Consider the following 18,281-nt stretch of genomic DNA (forward strand, 5'->3'; position numbering starts at 1 on the left):
GGGAATCATTGGTTCTTGCCTGTTGCGCGTTTTACAGCGCGTAGGAACGCGCTGTAAAACGCTCAGGTGTGAACCCAGCCTTAGACCACGTGATGGATAAACGTGACGGCGTATGGCCTAGGAAAAGCAGAGAGAAGGCTGCGGTGCTCACAGGAGTGCTGCTGTCTTCTCAAACAGCTGATCAGCGGAGGTCCCGGGTGTCGGACTCCCCCCGATCAGATACTGATGACCCATCTAGCCTAAAGCAATAGGCACCTGAACTTCAAGCATCTATTTTGCTAAGAAAAGTAAAAAAATTAAAATAAATATAGCATAATACAAACATTTATTTTGTCACATTTAGAATAGGTTTCACTAAAGTTAATTTGTAAGTTTAGGTAGACTTTTATATAAAAGGTCTAGTAAGACCATATGTGAAACGTGCCCAAACTGTCTGTGATACAAAGCCTAAGGCTGGGTTCACACCTGAGCGTTGCGCAAACGCGCGTTTTTGTCGCGCGTTTATATGCGCGTTTTTTGTAATAGTAAACGCGCGTTTGACGCGCGTTTGGGTGATTGACAGCAGTGTTGCCCAAAGAGTCTATGGCCCAAACGCGCGTCAAACGCGCCAAAAAAAGCTCCTGTACTTGTTTGAGCATCGGGCGTTTTACAGCGCGATCGTACGCGCTGTAAAACGCCCAGGTGTGAACCATTCCCATAGGGAATCATTGGTTCTTGCCTGTTGTGCGTTTTACAGCGCGTAGGAACGCGCTGTAAAACGCTCAGGTGTGAACCCAGCCTAAAGAGCCCGTTGTACGGCCCTGGACATGAAATCAATCAGTGATGAGATTTTGACTGAATAAATGATGCTGGAACATGCCTGGCCGGTGTTGTGCTAATGATCAAAGGCCCACAAGTCACATGTAAGGGAAGCCATGTAGTGCTACAAACCTAGATCGTGGATCACCAGCAATAAGGTTTCCAAACTCGCCCAAAATATACCCTCCAACCTTGACCAAATTTTCGTGGCAGGCAGGAGCCTGCAAAGCCTGAAAATGACAAGAAAACCTATATGAATGAGTGAATGAACTAATACACTCCAGTTACACAAAATGTGCACTCTCTTAGGGCATATTCACATGCAGTAGAGATTTATCGCAGATGTTTCGACAACTTCCATTCATCTGAATGTTTGCAGAAACATATGCACACATTGCAGAAACAACCCCATACACAATAAGGATTTTTTTCAGTTGCAGGAATTTCTACAACAAATCAGCAATGTGTGAACATACCTTTAGGTTTATTCCAACACAGTAAAAGCTGCTTTCAGAGATTTTAAATGAGTTTTCTGGGGTTTTGATACTGATGAACTATCATCTGGATAGGTCATCAGTATATGATCAGTGTGAGTCCAACACCTGGGACCTCTGCCGATCAGCTGTTTGAGAAGGCACCTGTGCTCCTATGAGTGCCGCGGTCTTCTCGCAGCTTAATAAGCACAGCGCCATACATTGTATAGTGGCAGTGCTTGGTATCACAGCTCAGCCCCATTCACTTTAATGGGCAGAGCGTGATACCAAGCACAGCCACTACACAATGTATGGCGCTGTGCTTGGTAAGCAAAGAGAAGGCTGCGCCACTCACAGGAGCACAGGTGCCTTCTCAAACAGCTGATCGACAGAGGTCCCAGGTGTTAGACCCACACTGATCAGATACTGATGACCTATCCTGAGAATAGGTCACCAGTATCAAAATCCCAGAAAACCCCTTTAATACTAATGGATAGGTCATCAGTGTGTGATCAGTGGGAGTCTGAAAATAAAAAACCAAATGATCTTCAGTGCTGAAAGATTATGCGATATGTTATGTTGTTCCAAGGACTCAAAGTGTTTAATTTTTATGGGACTGGCAGAGATATAGCAATATATTCAGCTTCACTTCAGCAGTACCATAGGGTTACATGGAGCGACAGTTCCTCTGCGAGACCGTCCTTCCATTCACCACTCATGATCATTGCAGTCAGACCTCCACCAGATACTTATCACCTATCCTGTTGATAGGTGATAACGTGATATGGTGGGACAAACCCTATAATCATAGCAGTGGTTTAATGGCGTACAGCCAAGAAGCAAAAAGCAGAAAAGCCATTACCCAGCGAGATGGACCTTGAAATAATTTGTACAACTCGGTTGTAAACACCCATTGATATGTCTCACCTCAAAGACAGTCTTGGCTGCATAACCTTGCACATCATCTCTGTTGATGACAATCTGGATCACTCTGTACCAGACCTCTTCACTTACATAGTCCCCTGCTATACGAATGAGGTTGAGGATAGTGTCCACATACCACGTGTAGTCCACAGCATACTTCTCTGCTAGAATTGCCACCTTTAACACCTGCAATGGAAACAAATTTTAGGTCTTGCACTCCCATCCAAAAGGTGTTTGATTACACATTAACAGAACACACCCCATTCAATTGAGTAGTGTCACACAGGGTCACTCACAATCTCCTCCCGAATGGAGTAATCGGCGGTCTCCAAGTAGTTCAGCATCTCAGCTACAATCTGCTGGGCGTTGCTCCGGTCACACATGGCATAGAGGAGATCCACAGCTCGCTGCCGCACACTAACGTCCCTTTCTGTCTGTAGAGTAAAAGACTGATGATTAATCCCAGTGTAAGACACCCTTTAAAAAAAAAAACAACTAGGAACACAGAATATGCCAAAAATACCCAATAGGTGTGGGTCCGACCTCTGGGATCTGCTCGTATCTCGAGCATGGGGACATGTTTCACACTGCCGTTAATGGAGAGGTGGCAACATGTGCAGATCTCTGCATTCACTTCTATGGGAGTTCTAAATATAGTCAGGTAAGGGTGGGTTCACACTTGCGCTACATGGATCCAGCCTGCCCGAGTTCTCTGGATCAGGCCTAGCCAGATACTGCTGCTGACTATAATGGGATCCGGCAGCTTTCCGGCATAATTGCTGTTTTTTTGACCAAACAAAAACCATTGTCTACAACGTTTTTTGTCCTAAGAAAAGCTGGCATTTTGATGGAAAGTGCCCGATTCCTATTATAGTCAATAGGGTCCGGCGGTGAACTCGGCAATTTTGGGATTTCCCATAGAAGTGAATATGCATGCCTGACCACCTCTCCATTTACAGTGGCAGGAGATGGGTCCTGTTCTCAAGGTAGGAGCAGTTCTCAGTGGTGGGACTTGCACCTATCAGACGTTTATAGCATATCTGTCCAGATGGGAATACCCCCTTAACTATCATATCGGCTTCTAATTTACTTGAAAGATAACGTTCAGTCATCATTTTTTAGTTTATAAAACCTGTACCCATATAAAAAGGGTCCTCTAACTTCAGCAAATTGCATTTATCATGTAGAGAAAGTTAATACAAGGCACTTACTAATGTATTGTGATTGTCCCTTTGCTGGCTTGATTCATTTTTCCATCACATTATACACTGCTTGTTTCCATGGCTACGACCACCCTGCAATCCAGCAGTGGTGGCCGTGCTTGCACACTATAGCAAAATGCGCCGGCCTCTCTGGTGGCCGGAACTGTGGGAGCACACCTGGGCAGTGGTCGTAAACCCTGGAAACGAGCAGTGTATAATGTGATGGAAAAATGAATCCGGCCAGCAAAGGAGGCAATATGGACAATCACAATACATTAGTAGGTGACTTGTAGTAACTTTCTCTACACGATAAAAGCTATTTGCTGAAGTGACAAAACCCCTTTAAAGGGCACCTAACAAAAGAAAACATAGCAAAAACCCAACCCTTTAGCATACAAATGCTGCCAATACTGGGCTGACATGTGGTAATGCAGTAACATCCCCTCGTGGCATGGTTGCAGAAGGCCACAGAGCCATGTGAAGACCAAACCAACTGAATGGGGAACACTGCACTATAATGTAGTCTGCCTTCTGTAGGTGGGTCTTTACTGTGCTATACAGATATATAAATGTCAGTTTTTCCTGATCCATACACAGCAGAATAATGATAGATCTATTGCCCACTCACCTTTAGTGCATTGATTACAGTTTCAATATGGGTCTTGACAGCTTCGTGCGAGAACTCCGAACTAGCCAAGGTACACATGCTCTCCAATGCCAGGTAGCGCAGGTTGGTCTCCCGATGCTGCAGGAACTGGCCCAGCTGATTGCATGCCCGGACCAGCAGATTGGGCTCACTGGAGAACAGGACAGAAGAGACACATGGGCTATGTGTAATGATGGCCTGGTAGTCTGTAGTGCTGAAATCTCCCTTCGGAGCTGCAGAATTGGAAAGACCTGAATGCAGGTGGCATTTAAAGCTACAAGAGAGGTTGACTGCTATGGAGTAAGGTGGTCCTCATCAACCTCTCGCTCTGTAAATGCTGTTGTCCTCCTCCAGTAAGCCCCAATATACAATATCTAGACCACATCAATGTGGAGGGTGGGATCTGCTCTTTTCTTAAAAACTCAAATTAGATTGATTTCAATATATTATTATTGATTTCAATAATTTGGTGATGGGCAAAGGGAATGTTGTATATTCTTGTCAATGGTAGGAGCAGTATGCTAAGCCTACGAAATGCTGAATTGTCATCTGTGACCTAAACCTTCAAGTAAAAGTTTACCCAAAACCTGGCTTTACCTGTCATGGTAGATGATAAGGCTGATGGCCTCAAACAGCACAGCATTCTTGGCATTTGAGTGCTGCACCTTCTTGGATTTTGGAGGTTCCTGGGCCTTATTTAGAATGGTCTCCAAGCATTCAGTCAGACGTCCTCGGACTGCAGGATCCTCTGCAAGGCAGTTGTGTGTCAGCATCACTGAACATCCATCATACACAATCAATACTAAGAAGCTTCATCTTCGGCACCACGTTAGCTCTGAGCATGTTAGCTGGAGTTATGGAAGAGACTTGCTTCTATGAATTACATACAAAGCAGTAAAATACCATCACTTTCAGGGATTTCTCCATGAAAGATATTTATGGTATGCCAGTGTCTAACTGGAGAAGGGCCCAACTGCTCGAAGAGAAGTGGACAACTCTCCGAAAAAGGAGATGTCTCGGAGCTAACCTGATGGTGCTGTATATCTGAGCGCCATGACCGCATCGAACTGCTCAATGGTGGTGGTACTGGAGGTCAGACAGGCGTGTTAAGTCTTCCCCGAACTTCCGATCTCACAATAATACACACAGTTATAGAGGGACTCACTGTCAATCACTGATAGGACCACCTTTTTAACTTCAAAGCTCAGAATGAGAAGCAACTTAAATGAAAGAAAGTTTTACTGAGTCTTTTCCCATAAAACTATACATCGATCTTCCAGCCCCTTCTGCTCTAAAATATGCTGTATCTAGACTGTTTAGCATTTTTGGGGTCACAGGTTCCCTCTAAGGGAATATGAATTCCCCGCAGCTGCCATGCTCCATTTTTGATGGATCCACAGGATTTACTTTAAGCTGTTAAAAACAAAGCAGGGCGCACCATAGGGTAATACCGTTGGTAGACAGATAAAATAAATGGTTCCAGTACAGGGCTCACCTTTTGTGGTTGTGCTATTTGTAGGCACAACTCTAGTAAAAGCTTGTCAATGACTGCGATGGAGTCACGGTTCACTGGTGGATCTGCAGCCGCGGAGGGATGACTTCTTGTCGGAGATCCCTGAAGTCTCCAAGAAGTGGTAGGATACAGATATAAATAGATAAAATATCCCAGGGCGCAAGAATCCAGTCCAGATAGTAATAGTAAATAGAAACGTATTTATTGCAGAAGTACAACGCGTTTCGGGGAGTAGTATGAAGGGGAACTACTCCCCGAAACGCGTTGTACTTCTGCAATAAATACGTTTCTATTTACTATTACTATCTGGACTGGATTCTTGCGCCCTGGGATATTTTATCTATTTATATCTGTATGCTCCATTTTTGGACCCACTGCAGCTTATAGAAAACAGATCTATACCAAGGAATCACACACAAGGCCTGTACGATGTATACTGTATGTTCACATCCTCCAAAAGGTAACAGTTAAAGGGGTATTCTGTTTTTATTTGTTTATATAATAGAAAATAATAACATTTTCAAATAAACATGTATGTAAAATGTTGCTTACATACCTTTTTTATATCAGGTTGATGACCCCCTAGTTTTACAGCAGAATGATATACCCTATGAGTCAGTCAGTCCTGTAAAATGCACTCATAGCCTAACTAACACAGCACCACTCTGCGATGCCATCACACTGTGACACCCCATAGACATTCAGTAAGTAACAATCTTGCATGACATATGTGCTGGGTCAGCGTACAAGACACTTCCGTGGGATAACTGCATAGGACTAATGGTCCTTTGCGGCTAATATAACTACTTCACTGTATGTGTGTTTACAAGGCTGCCTGTTTCCAGGTGATTTGTAAAATGGCTGCCTGTCTCTAGGTGATGTGGTCATGTTGATTACAAACACATACAGGGCAGACAAGGAGGACAATGTTAGATGTTTTTCTACACTGACAGACATGAGCAGATGCTGTAGGCAATAAAATGGTATATATATATATATATATATATATATATATATATATATATGTATATATATATGCTGACTCTCAAATTACTATTCACCTCTTAGATATCTGGACAGTTAACTGAATGCCATAGGTCACATGACAGGCTTGAGGGTCACATGACTGACACCATCTTTGTTCCTATTCAAATCTTCTACAGATGCATTTTACAGGACTAAACTGGGCAGTCCCATTATTTTTTCTTTAGCGAGAGAGGCTATTGTGCTGATATAATAAAGGTCTGTGAGCAAAATTTTACATACATGTATATTAGAAAATGGTAAACTATTATCTAAACGAATAAATGTAATCATTAAAACCGGCATATCTTTTTAAAAGCAGAGGGAGGACTACTCTGCAATCACACGCAGCTTGCAGAGCCAAATCTTTGGAGTGTCTACAATATACACAAAGAGCAGATCAGACAAGAAGCAGATGACAGGTCAGAGGAGTTTTCAGAAAACAAAGATAAAAGAAAATATCGTACATTGCGCTTAATAAATATTTAGAGGTCACAGACGAGACGTGTAGTCCGAAAACTAAATTAAATGTTCCCTTCAACTTCTGCATTTTTTGGTAAAACGTGGCAAGGTTTCGCTTCAGACTGCAATCTATAGGTCTATTTCACACAAACTATATGGATTGTGTCCGGATCTGTTCACGGAAAAACTGATGGTTTTGCACGCTGGTGCAGTCAGTTTTGTCTGCGACTGCGTTCAGTGTTTCAGGTTGTTTTTTTTTTCGTGCTGATGCTATCAGTTTTGATGCATTTTTCACACGTGTGAAAAATTGAATAATTACAAACACCATCAGTAAAAAAAACTTTTTGCATCCAGATGCAAAGCGTTTTTCATGGGACCAGGGCTGCGTGAAAAACACAGAATATAGCACAAGCTGCAATTTTCACGTAACGCAGAGATGATGCGTGAAAAACAACGCTCATGTACGCAGACCCATAGAAATTAATGGGTCAGGATTCAGTGCGGGTGCTATGAGTTCACTTCACGCATTGCACCTGTACAGAAAACTTGCTCGTGTGAAAGGGGCCATATGTACACAAGCTTCATTGTATGAGGCAGGACTATGCAGACTTCTGCACGGACTGATATAAGTCAACACAAACTTGCCACAGCCTTCTCATTTCATAGTGATTAGAAGGAGTCTCACGGCCCAGACCATAATGATTGAGCACTGGTATGTCCCTACAACTAGAGATGCACAAAAAGGGGTATTCCGGTAAGAAGACGTTATCTTCCATCCACAGGGAAGATGAACTACTAGAGCTGTGGCGGTCCGAAGAACAAGAATCTTGAATGGTAGACATCCCCCCTCCAATCTGGTCAGAACTCCCTAAAAGGGTATCTGAATAGGGACTTAATTGGAAAAGCCTCAAACGTTGCAGTGTGATAAATAGGTTGGACAAGAATGGCGTATCAGCAATGCTTCGTTTCTGGTAACTATGAGATCATTAAACCAATCAACACTGCCTTTCCTAAATCAAAGAGGTAATGGGTCAATGGGTGTTTTCTCATTTAAAACAGCTATATGACCAAAATCTAAAATTAGGTACATACAGTCTGTAAAAAAAAAAAAAAAAAAATGATATATATATATATATATTATAAAAAATAAACCTCTCACATTCTGAAAATCCCGCCGCTCCTGTGCCATGGATCTGCCATTGCTATTCACGTGACTGCTACTGCCAATCATTAGCCTCAGCTGTCAAATGTGCAAGAACATCCCATCACTGCAGAGGCTGAGCCATCACCTACAGTTCTTACACATGTTACCTGCTGAGGCCAGGTACTAGCTGCAGCAGTCACATAAATAGCAATAGCATGTCATCACCACCTGTCCTGTTGAATCAGGAGCCGCGATGCTGGAATGGCAGAACTTTCATAAAGCGAGGAATTAATTCCCCGGCTTTTATGTAATTTTATTATTTATTTTTTATGGACAACCCCTATAAAAGGAATTTTGGAGAGAAAAAGACCTGGTATTGTTTTCTATCTGCAGACAGAATTTGAAGCGGTGTCTGCCTCGCAGAAATGTCTCACATACAATTAATAGGATACTGCTGCTATCTTGGGCAGCAAAATCAACACTAGTTCTCACCTGGGGGAGGGTAACACTGTAACAGCCTTAGCAATTTCACAGACAGCCAGGGAGCGGGAACAAAATAGTACGTATAATCCTGAAGATCTGTGGAGGCCGATGTGACAATCTGTGAAAACACATACAGGAAGTGAGAAAATGTGAGCGCGATGATCCATTTATACTTAAAAGATGCAGCTGAAGGCACAATTGTCAACGTAAAAGGTTCTCCAGGTTTGAAACCATTTTCAGCAGCAGACCGGTGGGGGGGAAAATACCTTCTCCTCCTCTCACAGTTCCAGCACTTTTGGGTTGGCCGTTCTCCAGTTCCCGGCTTGTCAGCTTGCAGAGTGGACAGAAGTCACGTGTGCCTCTGCAGCCAATGACCGGCCACAGCAGTGTTGTGTCCGCCAAACGGCACGTGACCCAGTGACACATCACTGCTGCAGCCAGTCATTGGCGTGAATGCTGCAGGGTCCGTGACAACAAAAACTCAAGTGCGAATTGCAGCATTTTTTTTTTTATCAGATCTTACTTATTGTTTTTCATATGAAAAAAATAAATAAAGGAAAGTATACAACAATCACAATTATGGCAAATGTACAAGTAGACATAACGTACAGAATAAAGATGACATTTATCACAATTGTACACTGTCATACATTGATCAGTATAAAATCCCAATACCTCTCCCTCCCCCCAGAATTTAAGCATTTTAATGGCTCCGTGTGCTATGCGGATGGAAATTCCTGCCATCTAAATCAGGCCTTAGTTATTATATAGTTAGTAGCCATGTTAGTGTTGTTGTGTTCCAAAACGCGGCAAACAGATAGTCATGAGTTTTTTCATGCTGCTAACATGTATTATGTTATGCCGTGAATACTCGTTTTATGCAATATTTTCAATAACGTTTTTATCAAGTTGGGTGGCACTGAATTTTGGAATTAGCTGTAAGAGGACATAGGCCCTCGCTAATACGCTGTGACACCTTCAGTCATCTGACGTGCCAGCAGTCACTCTTACCAATCTGATATTGAGAGCCTAAGGATGGGCCATCAATATTATAGGCCTAGAAATCCCCTTTAAGGGGTTGTCCCAAGTGGACATGTACAGCATATCAATCCTATCTGCTCTGGGACAAATTCCTATCTCAAGAAAGGGGCCTGCCATGAATGGAGAGCGTGCCGTGCTTTTCGTGGGACTTCCATAAATCGCCAACTCAGTGCCCGCCTATGTTTACAAGTCCCACAGCTGCAGAAAGCTGTGCGTGTGGGTGATGCTCTCCATTCACGGCAGTGCAAACACTGTGCCAATTTGAAGGAAGTTTACAAAGATGGCACCAAAAAGTTCCTCTGCAGAGTCTCAGATGTCAGCCATTGTTGCTGCGTGTTCCTCATCACCCCAGACGTCATAAACAGTGAGAAGAGATTTGTCGTTACCCTGCTCAGCCGGGACACTGCGAGGGAGACGGAGGTCTTGAACTCCTCAGGATTCTTCTGTGCCAAGGTAGTGATCAGACTGGTGGCTGCCGTTACTACACCCTGCAAGACAATGCAGAAAACCCCGGGTAATAGTTAGTGACCGTAATATATAGACACCCAGACCGCATCATATTTAGTTTTAGTCTTCTAGCCTTTAAAGTCTTGGTTTTACCATCTCACAGTGTTGGCATATTGCTAGGGTTTGGCAGTCAGGTCGACTGTTGGGACCCTAACCAATACTGAGAGTGAAGAGGTTGCAGACCTATGACCGGTTTCCCATGCATACCGGCGCTTCCTGCCACCAGTTGTCCAGCGGTCTGCAGCCAGCCACATTCCCTTGAATAAACCAGCGCTGATGCCCCTTTTATTCTCTGGATTAGAAAAGGAAAGAGAGTGGACCTGGCAGCTGGACCCCCACTAATCAGAAAGTGACGGTATATTACTAGGATATACTATCACTTTATGTGATGGGTTCCCCTTTAATATTTTTCCCCAGAATCTATGGCTATTGAAAGCTATTCTAGATCCATGATAAGGATGCCTCTCCCTGGGAAATCTTCAGGTATGTGAACAGACGCCATTGGAGGTTTCCATTTGACAAGCACGGCAGGAATGGAAATAAAACATAACAATAAATACATATAACATCTTTCCTAAAGGGGGTTCTTCAATTCTAAAAATGCACCCCCCCCCCCCCCCCCAACACCACCACAATGCTCGGGTCCCTCCCTTAGATCATACTTACCCTGCTCTCTGGCACCCACGTCATTCAGGATCCCTGCACGGCCGTCACTGCATCTTCCGGTCGCACAGATCAAAACATCTCATGATGGGGACGGGTATGATCTGAAGAAGGGGCCCGGGCATTGAGGGAGCCATTTTTTAGAATTGGATAATCCCTTTAAGGTTGTAGTGTCAACTGGAGCTGCTTGCATGGGGGTGGTCCCATCTGCAGGAACCCTTTGTGATTAGCTGTTGTAGATGGCGGGGGGAGCTGCTTGTGAGAATGTCTTATGGCACTGTGCCCGTGTCCACAGAAACAGGGGAATCTCAGAGTATTCCTCTGCTTTGACTTATAAGTTCACAGACTCTAGCAGGCTAATTATATCTTATCAGTTGAGATTGCTCAGATCACAACTTCTTAACACTCTATATGCCAGGAACCTCGCAGAACGGGCTCCCACTCTAGCAAAACTGACTCGTGCATGGATGACATGGGCAGCCATTTATTTAAAAAGCTGCCAAGTAACGCTAAATATCCCCTGACCCCAGAGAGTTAGAGAAGTCAATTTCGGGGTCTTTCCACTTCAGACGTTCCAAAAAATGTGCTTGGTGCCGACTAGGGGATATACAAAGCCTTGTATTGAGTGTAAAAGGGTATGGGGGTTGTGGGACATTTCATGTCATGTTTGTCAATGGAGCTGCATTGCAACATGCTGGGACTGCGATGCAAAAAATACAGACATGCTGGATTTTGTGTTGCAGGTCACACATGACTTTGAGAGTACGGCTACATTTCATATAATGTATTTCAATGGTGTTGCAATGCGAAAGTCGCAAAAAATCCATCCAAGTCGTATTTTTTGTGACCGCCGTGTTGCACGTCACATTGTGACACTATTGAAATACATTATATAAAAATATATATAACCAACTGGTTAAACACCCCCCTGTACCCTTACTGCAGACTGCTAGCAATTCATTCATATCTTCTGGTAGAAATAATACAGGAATGGCACAACATGGAGCCATGAGAATAGAGGCTTTAGAATTGTTATTATATGGGAAATGCATGGGGCTATTAAAACAGACATGTCAGGAGAGGGGACGGGTTCTCTTTAATATTTGTGACATACACTACATGTAGAAGTGCACAACGGGGTTAAAAAAAAAAGATTAAAAAAAAAAAGATTTTAAAAAAAAAAGATAAAAAAAAAAAAAGAAACGGGTCCAATTATCACAATAATCTTACCAGGTGCTGATCATTGAGAAGATGAACCACCCTAGAGGTCCACTCATTGGTGAGGACGAGATCTGGAGATGTGCGATAGAGGCGTAGCAGGCAAAGGGCAGCACTCTGTTTAACACTGTCCATCGTATCCCTATTGGGTGTAAGAGGCACATTAGTGATTTATTAGTAGTTGTACAATATAATATACTGCGGCAGCAACATAAACTGTACGGTATCGTCAATATTACTGACACAATCAGAAAACATGTCGCCTTCTGACCGCAGACACAGCGTTGTCCTGAAAGTCCTAGCGTGGATTCGAGCCAAATACAACATGGAGCGTACGATCTACCTGGCTTGTATTTGGTAATAAGAATCCACCTGACACAATACAGAACTGAATGGCAGTCCAGGCTGCGGACCTCTAATTTCATAAGTTATATGTCTGTCATGTGATGGGAGGGAATGTGGATGAAGGGGAAGGGTATGGCTAAACTTGAGACAGGAGAGGATGCCAGAGGTGGGACCTGCAGCTATCGGACATTTATGGCATTCCCTAGAGATATGCCACACATGTCCAGATGGATAAGCCCTTTAGGGTTATTCTGTTTTACAAAAGCTCTAAACTTTCTTAGTTTGCACAGGAGCCTCTTTCTTTGTCTTCCGGAAGGTCTCCTTTAATTTACCAGAAGAACAAAACTCACAATTTGGCACATACAAGTAAATCTTGGATCATAAAATAATACGTAAAAAACAAACCCCTTATACCCCATATATTTGACAACTGAAACAGTCAAAAGGCCACCTGCAGGTTACATTGACTGACACCTTCATTCAACTTTGCATCAAAGTTTAATGAGAAGATGTCAGTCTTCAGGTGCATTCACACAACCCTATGTACTTTGCGGTCTGTAAAAATATGGATGACGTCCATGTTGCATCCATAGTTTTATTTGCGGAAGACATCCGTGTGCTGTTCGCATCAATATATCCATTCCGTAAAAGACAGAACATGTCCTATTCCTTGGCCTCTTTCGGTTTTATTTCAACGGGTCCGCAAAAAAAATGGAATGTACTCCGTATGCATTCCGTTTCTGCATTTCCATTTTTCCATTCAAAGATAGAACATGTCGTATTCTTAGGCCTCTTGCACACAGACTTTTTTTTCCCCCCGTTTACATTGTTTTTTGCGTTCCGTATATGGAACCATTCATTTCAATGGGTCCGCCCAAAAAATGGAAAGTACTCAGTATGCATTCCGTTTCCGTTTTGCCGTTCAAAGATAGAACATGTCCTATTATTGTCCACATAATGGGCAAGGATAGTACTGTTCTATCAGGGGCTAGCTGTTCCGTTCTGCAAAAAACGGAATGCACACGGACGTCATCCGTATTTTTGGCGGACTGCAAAATACTGAAAAAGCCATACGGTCGTGTGCAAAAGGCCTTAGCTGTAAATGCAAACCACGGCCCCATTGAAAAAAAACAGATGCAACAGAGAGATCATTCACAGTGTGTGAATTAACCCTTATTTATTTTACTCACTTAGGGTACTTTCAGACTAGCGTTTTTCTTTTCTGGCGCTGAGTTCCGTCCTAGGGGCTCAAATCCGGAAAAAAACTGATCAGTTTTATCCTAATGCATTCTGAATGGAGAGTCCGTCCCTCAGGATGCATCAGGATGTCTTCTGTTCAGTCTTTTTGACTGATCAGGCTTTTCAGAAAAACGTAGCATGCAGTATTTTTACCTCCGGCCAAAAATCCTGAACACTGACTGAACACCGGATCCGGCCTTTTTCCCATTGACTTGCATTAACGCCGGATCCGGCGCCGTATGTTCAGTCAAACCGTATCCGGCTTTTGCATGTTAAACCCGAAAAATGTGAAAAAAAAAAGTTAAAGTCCATAAATGGCGGATCCGTTTTTGCCAATGCATTTTTTCATTGTGATCAAAATCCTGATCAGGATTCAAATGTAATCCGTTTTCACACGTTTTTCCGGATCCGGCGGGCAGTTCCAGTGTCGGAATTGAACGCCGGATTCAAACAACGCTAGTGTGAAAGTAGCCTTAAATAGCGCTGACATATTCCGCAGCATTTTACATACATTATCCCTATATCCCCATTGGGGCTTACAATCCAAGGTCCCTATCAGTAGGTCTTTGTAGTGTGGAAGGAAACCGGAGAACCCGGAGGAAACCCATCCAAACACGGGGAGAACATACAAACTCCATGCAGATGTTGTCCTTGGTCAGATTTGACCTCTCTCTTATTACTTGCTGCTTAAAGGGTTATACTATAAAAAGTACAGTATTACTGTACAATGTGCAAAAATAGGGCATTTCAAATGAGGTATTATAGGTAATCAGTATTAAAATCTCTGAAAAAACCCTTCTAACCGCTCCCCAGTAAGAAGATCTAAGGGACTCACCCTGCGACAAGTATCCTGGGAATCTCTCCAGCAAAGGCTTCCGCCATCTCTCGACTCCCCACATTGGCAATGCAGTGCAAGGCCAGTCCCATGAACGTGGGGTTGCGGCTGGACAGGTCATTCTTGATGGCATTGTTAATTAGGCGGATGAGTTCACTGTTGGAGTTCACCAGCACGGAGATGAAGAGGTAACCCTGAAAGAAGAAGGGGCACATGAAAACCACGAACATGGGATGAACTTACCAACGCCTCAAATCCAGTGTAAAGGATGACTAGAGTCCTCCAGAACGGGGTCACGCCAGAGAACGCTTGCCATCATTCACCATGGATGATCTGTATGTATGCACCACAGTAAGGCACACGGCTAAGGCCAATCCTAGACATGGAGGATGGGTTACAGATTTTTAGTGCAGTACAATGAACTTCCATTCACATACAGACTGGAGGTCATGCAGTGATTTGCAAATCTGCTGCGTTATTTTGCTAAATTGCAGCAAAATGGCAGAGCAACACATGGAGAGTTTCCAAGACACTCTTCATCTGAACTTACCCTAACCGTAAAATGAAAAATAAATAAAAAAATAAAAAACATAGAATCACTTAGAATTGCAGACAATCTACTTTTGCAATCCATAAAGTAGCCTCTAGGCCATCGGACAGCAAGTCCTCCCCACTATAATTTATCACATAATAATCAATAGATATTGGGTTTTTACATATTTCTTGTGCCAGTCCATCAGATAATCAATACCCGTTAACACTGGTAATATAATCGTCTGTACCCCCACACAACCACTGAAGCTCAAAAGATCCATAAACTATCAATATCAGATCAGCTGGTGTCTGACTACTAGCATCCCCAGTCTAATAGCCGACTCCATTAATGGGAATGTGTCATCAGAAAATGACCTATCGTTTCCCTTTTTTTTTAGGGTACTTTCACAGCGTTTTTCTTTTCTGGCATGGAGTTCAGTCCTAGGGGCTCAATACCGGAAAATAACTAATCAGTTTTATCCTAATGCATTCAGGATGCATCAGTTCAGTCTTTTTGCCTTTTTTAAGGACAGAGATAGTACCATAGCATGCTGTGGTTTTATCTCCATCCAAAATTCCAGAACACTTGCCGGAATGCCGAATCCAGCATTTTTTCCCATTGAAATGCACGATCCGGCCCGAGTGTTCCAGCAAAACGGATCCGGTATTGCGGGCTGCGCATGCTCAGACCGCAAATAAAATGCCGGATCCGTATTTCCAGATCACACCGGAGAGACGGATCCGGCATTTCAATGCATTTGCCATACGGATCAGGATCCTGATCAGTCTGACAAATGCCATCAGTTTGCATACGTTTTGACGGATCTGGCAGGCAGTTGCGTCGACTGAACTACCTGCCGGAATCCTCTGCCGCAGGTGTGAAAATAGCCTTAATTTCCACGTCTCAATCTGCATTTTTAGAAGTATATAATCCTGCAGCTTTCACACTGGCCACTAGGCCTAATAGGTCATGATTATCTGTTCTGTACAGGTAACTCTTCAGTAGCTAATATCATTATCATCGCAGCCAGAACTACAATGACAAGCAACACCTGACACAACCCAGGGGTTGCCCCCTATCCACACCACAGGGGACAACAAGCGTCTGATTCTCCCCCCCCCCCCCCTGATCACTGGTGCGCCACTGATCACAGGGCTAGTGTTTCCCAGTCTGAATGGAGTGGTAGACACACATTCCGCTCTATGACGCTGTTGGAGATAGCAGAGTACGAGCCCTTGGCCATCTCCTTCGGCACTTACAGAGTTGAATGCTGTGACAGCACACACTCCATTCTCTCCCCACCAGGGCCCCCAATGGTCAGACCTATCCCAATGAGAGGTTTAGGCCTCTTTCACACAAGCGAGTTTTCTGCGTTGGTGCGATGCATGATGTGAACACATAGCACCCGCACTGAATACGGACCCATTCACTTCAATGGGTCTTTGTGCATGAGCTTTTTTCACGCATAATTTCTGCGTTGTGTGAGAATCGCAGCGTGTTCTATATTCTGCGTTTTTCACGCAGCCCTGGCCCCATAGAAGTGAATGGGGCTTCAGTGGAAAACTCATTGCATCCGGATGCAATGCGTTTTTCACTGATAGTTGCTAGGAGATGTTGTTTGTAAACCTTCAGGTTTAATTTTTTTTTGCATGCTTGAAAAACGCATCAAAATGGATTGCACTCGTGTGGAAAAAACAAACACTGAACGCAAATGCAGACAAAACTGAACTTGCTGGCAAAATAGTGCGAGTTTCACGCAACACATCCTGAACGCATCCTGACACAATCCGTATAGTTTGTGTGAAAGAGTCTTTGTAATGGGAACACCCCTTTATAGGGTGCTGTCGCCCATAAAATCTGATTCAAAGAAAGCATAGCGCCATGTAGGATAGGTTCCACCCCAAACAAAACCATGCCCTTCTTTTGAGTCCACATGCGTTCCGCAATATTCGGAACTGGTGCGGACCCATTCATTCTCAATCGGGCAGGAATGGATGTGGAGAGCACACTAGGTGCTCTCCGCATCCGCATTTCCGGAGCGCGGCCCCGATCTTCCGGTCTGCAGTTTTGGAAAAAAATATTACATGTCCTATTCTTGTCCACAATTGCAGACAAGAATAGGCAGTTCTATGGGGGTACCGGCCGCGTGTATTGCGGATCCGGAATACACCACGGATAAATGGACCCTAAGAGATTATCATGAGAAAGGTAGAAAGGTCTGATTATGTTTCAAGGCGCTGACCCTACATGGCGGTATGCTTAGGCTAATTTCACACCAGAGTTGTGAGATCCGGCAGGCAGTTCTGGTAGGGAGCAGCCCGTCGGGTCTATCTGGATCTGGCATTGCTGGAAGCCACTGTGTTGCTGTAAAAAAAAAACGCTGGAACAGTCTGCCGGATCTCACAAGGCTGAAACTCATTTTGGAGGTGACAGACTCCCTCTAATGTATAAAGGCTGTGTTGGGGAGCTACACCACTGTATTAAATGTACAAAATACCATCAGTCAAGACATCTGGAATGTAATACAGTTCTTGGCAGCAGCTGTGAACCTCTGCCTCGGGCCCCCACAGATGCCCACCATCCCGGTGACGAGACAATGAAGGTATGAAACCGTCCTGCCATTTACCAGCCGCCTCGCCAACATCTAAGCAAAGAGGAAGAACTTACAATCTGCTTCTCTGTGTACTTGTTGGAGCTGAGCAGGTTTACCGCCTCCATGTGGCCGAAATCAATGTCATGGCCGAGTAGGAAGATGAACAGCAGCTTGCAGACATACTTCTTCTTGCTGTAGCCATCCAAAGCTTTGTCTCCTGCAGAAGAAACAGAAATAAAAATGAAGGGAACGCCATTAGTGCCGCCAGGGTTCAAGCCGCAGAGGGATCCGGAGAGGACCGCATACTGCCGCAGAGGGATCCGGAGAGGACCGCATACTGCCTCAGAGGGATCCGGAGAGGACCGCATACTGCCTCAGAGGGATCCGGAGAGGACCGCATACTGCCACAGAGGGATCCGGAGAGGACCGCATACTGCCACAGAGGGATCCGGAGAGGACCGCATACTGCCACAGAGGGATCCGGAGAGGACCGCATACTGCCACAGAGGGATCCGGAGAGGACCGCATACTGCCACAGAGGGATCCGGAGAGGACCGCATACTGCCACAGAGGGATCCGGAGAGGACCGCATACTGCCACAGAGGGATCCGGAGAGGACCGCATACTGCCACAGAGG

At 44.2% G+C, this 18,281-nt stretch overlaps 1 protein-coding gene across 4 annotated transcripts in view; it reads right to left on the reverse strand.

The window, feature by feature from the left end:
- The window catches only part of LOC122920283 (AP-2 complex subunit alpha-2), a 75,616-nt gene that overhangs the window by 24,886 nt on the left and 32,449 nt on the right, over positions 1 to 18,281 (reverse strand). For all 4 annotated transcript variants that reach the window (XM_044269669.1, XM_044269671.1, XM_044269670.1 and 1 more), the window contains exons 3-12: positions 17,719 to 17,861; positions 14,517 to 14,710; positions 12,110 to 12,239; positions 10,096 to 10,197; positions 8,678 to 8,786; positions 4,641 to 4,791; positions 4,026 to 4,194; positions 2,492 to 2,629; positions 2,199 to 2,381; positions 931 to 1,028 (exon numbers count right to left, since the gene is read on the reverse strand). In XM_044269669.1, coding sequence (XP_044125604.1) covers positions 931 to 1,028; positions 2,199 to 2,381; positions 2,492 to 2,629; positions 4,026 to 4,194; positions 4,641 to 4,791; positions 8,678 to 8,786; positions 10,096 to 10,197; positions 12,110 to 12,239; positions 14,517 to 14,710; positions 17,719 to 17,861 — 1,417 coding nt within the window. The remainder of the gene's footprint in view (positions 1 to 930; positions 1,029 to 2,198; positions 2,382 to 2,491; positions 2,630 to 4,025; positions 4,195 to 4,640; positions 4,792 to 8,677; positions 8,787 to 10,095; positions 10,198 to 12,109; positions 12,240 to 14,516; positions 14,711 to 17,718; positions 17,862 to 18,281) is intronic.

This window comes from Bufo gargarizans, chromosome 10 (genome assembly GCF_014858855.1).
Source record: "Bufo gargarizans isolate SCDJY-AF-19 chromosome 10, ASM1485885v1, whole genome shotgun sequence".
In the NCBI taxonomy this organism is placed as follows: Eukaryota; Metazoa; Chordata; class Amphibia; order Anura; family Bufonidae; genus Bufo; species Bufo gargarizans.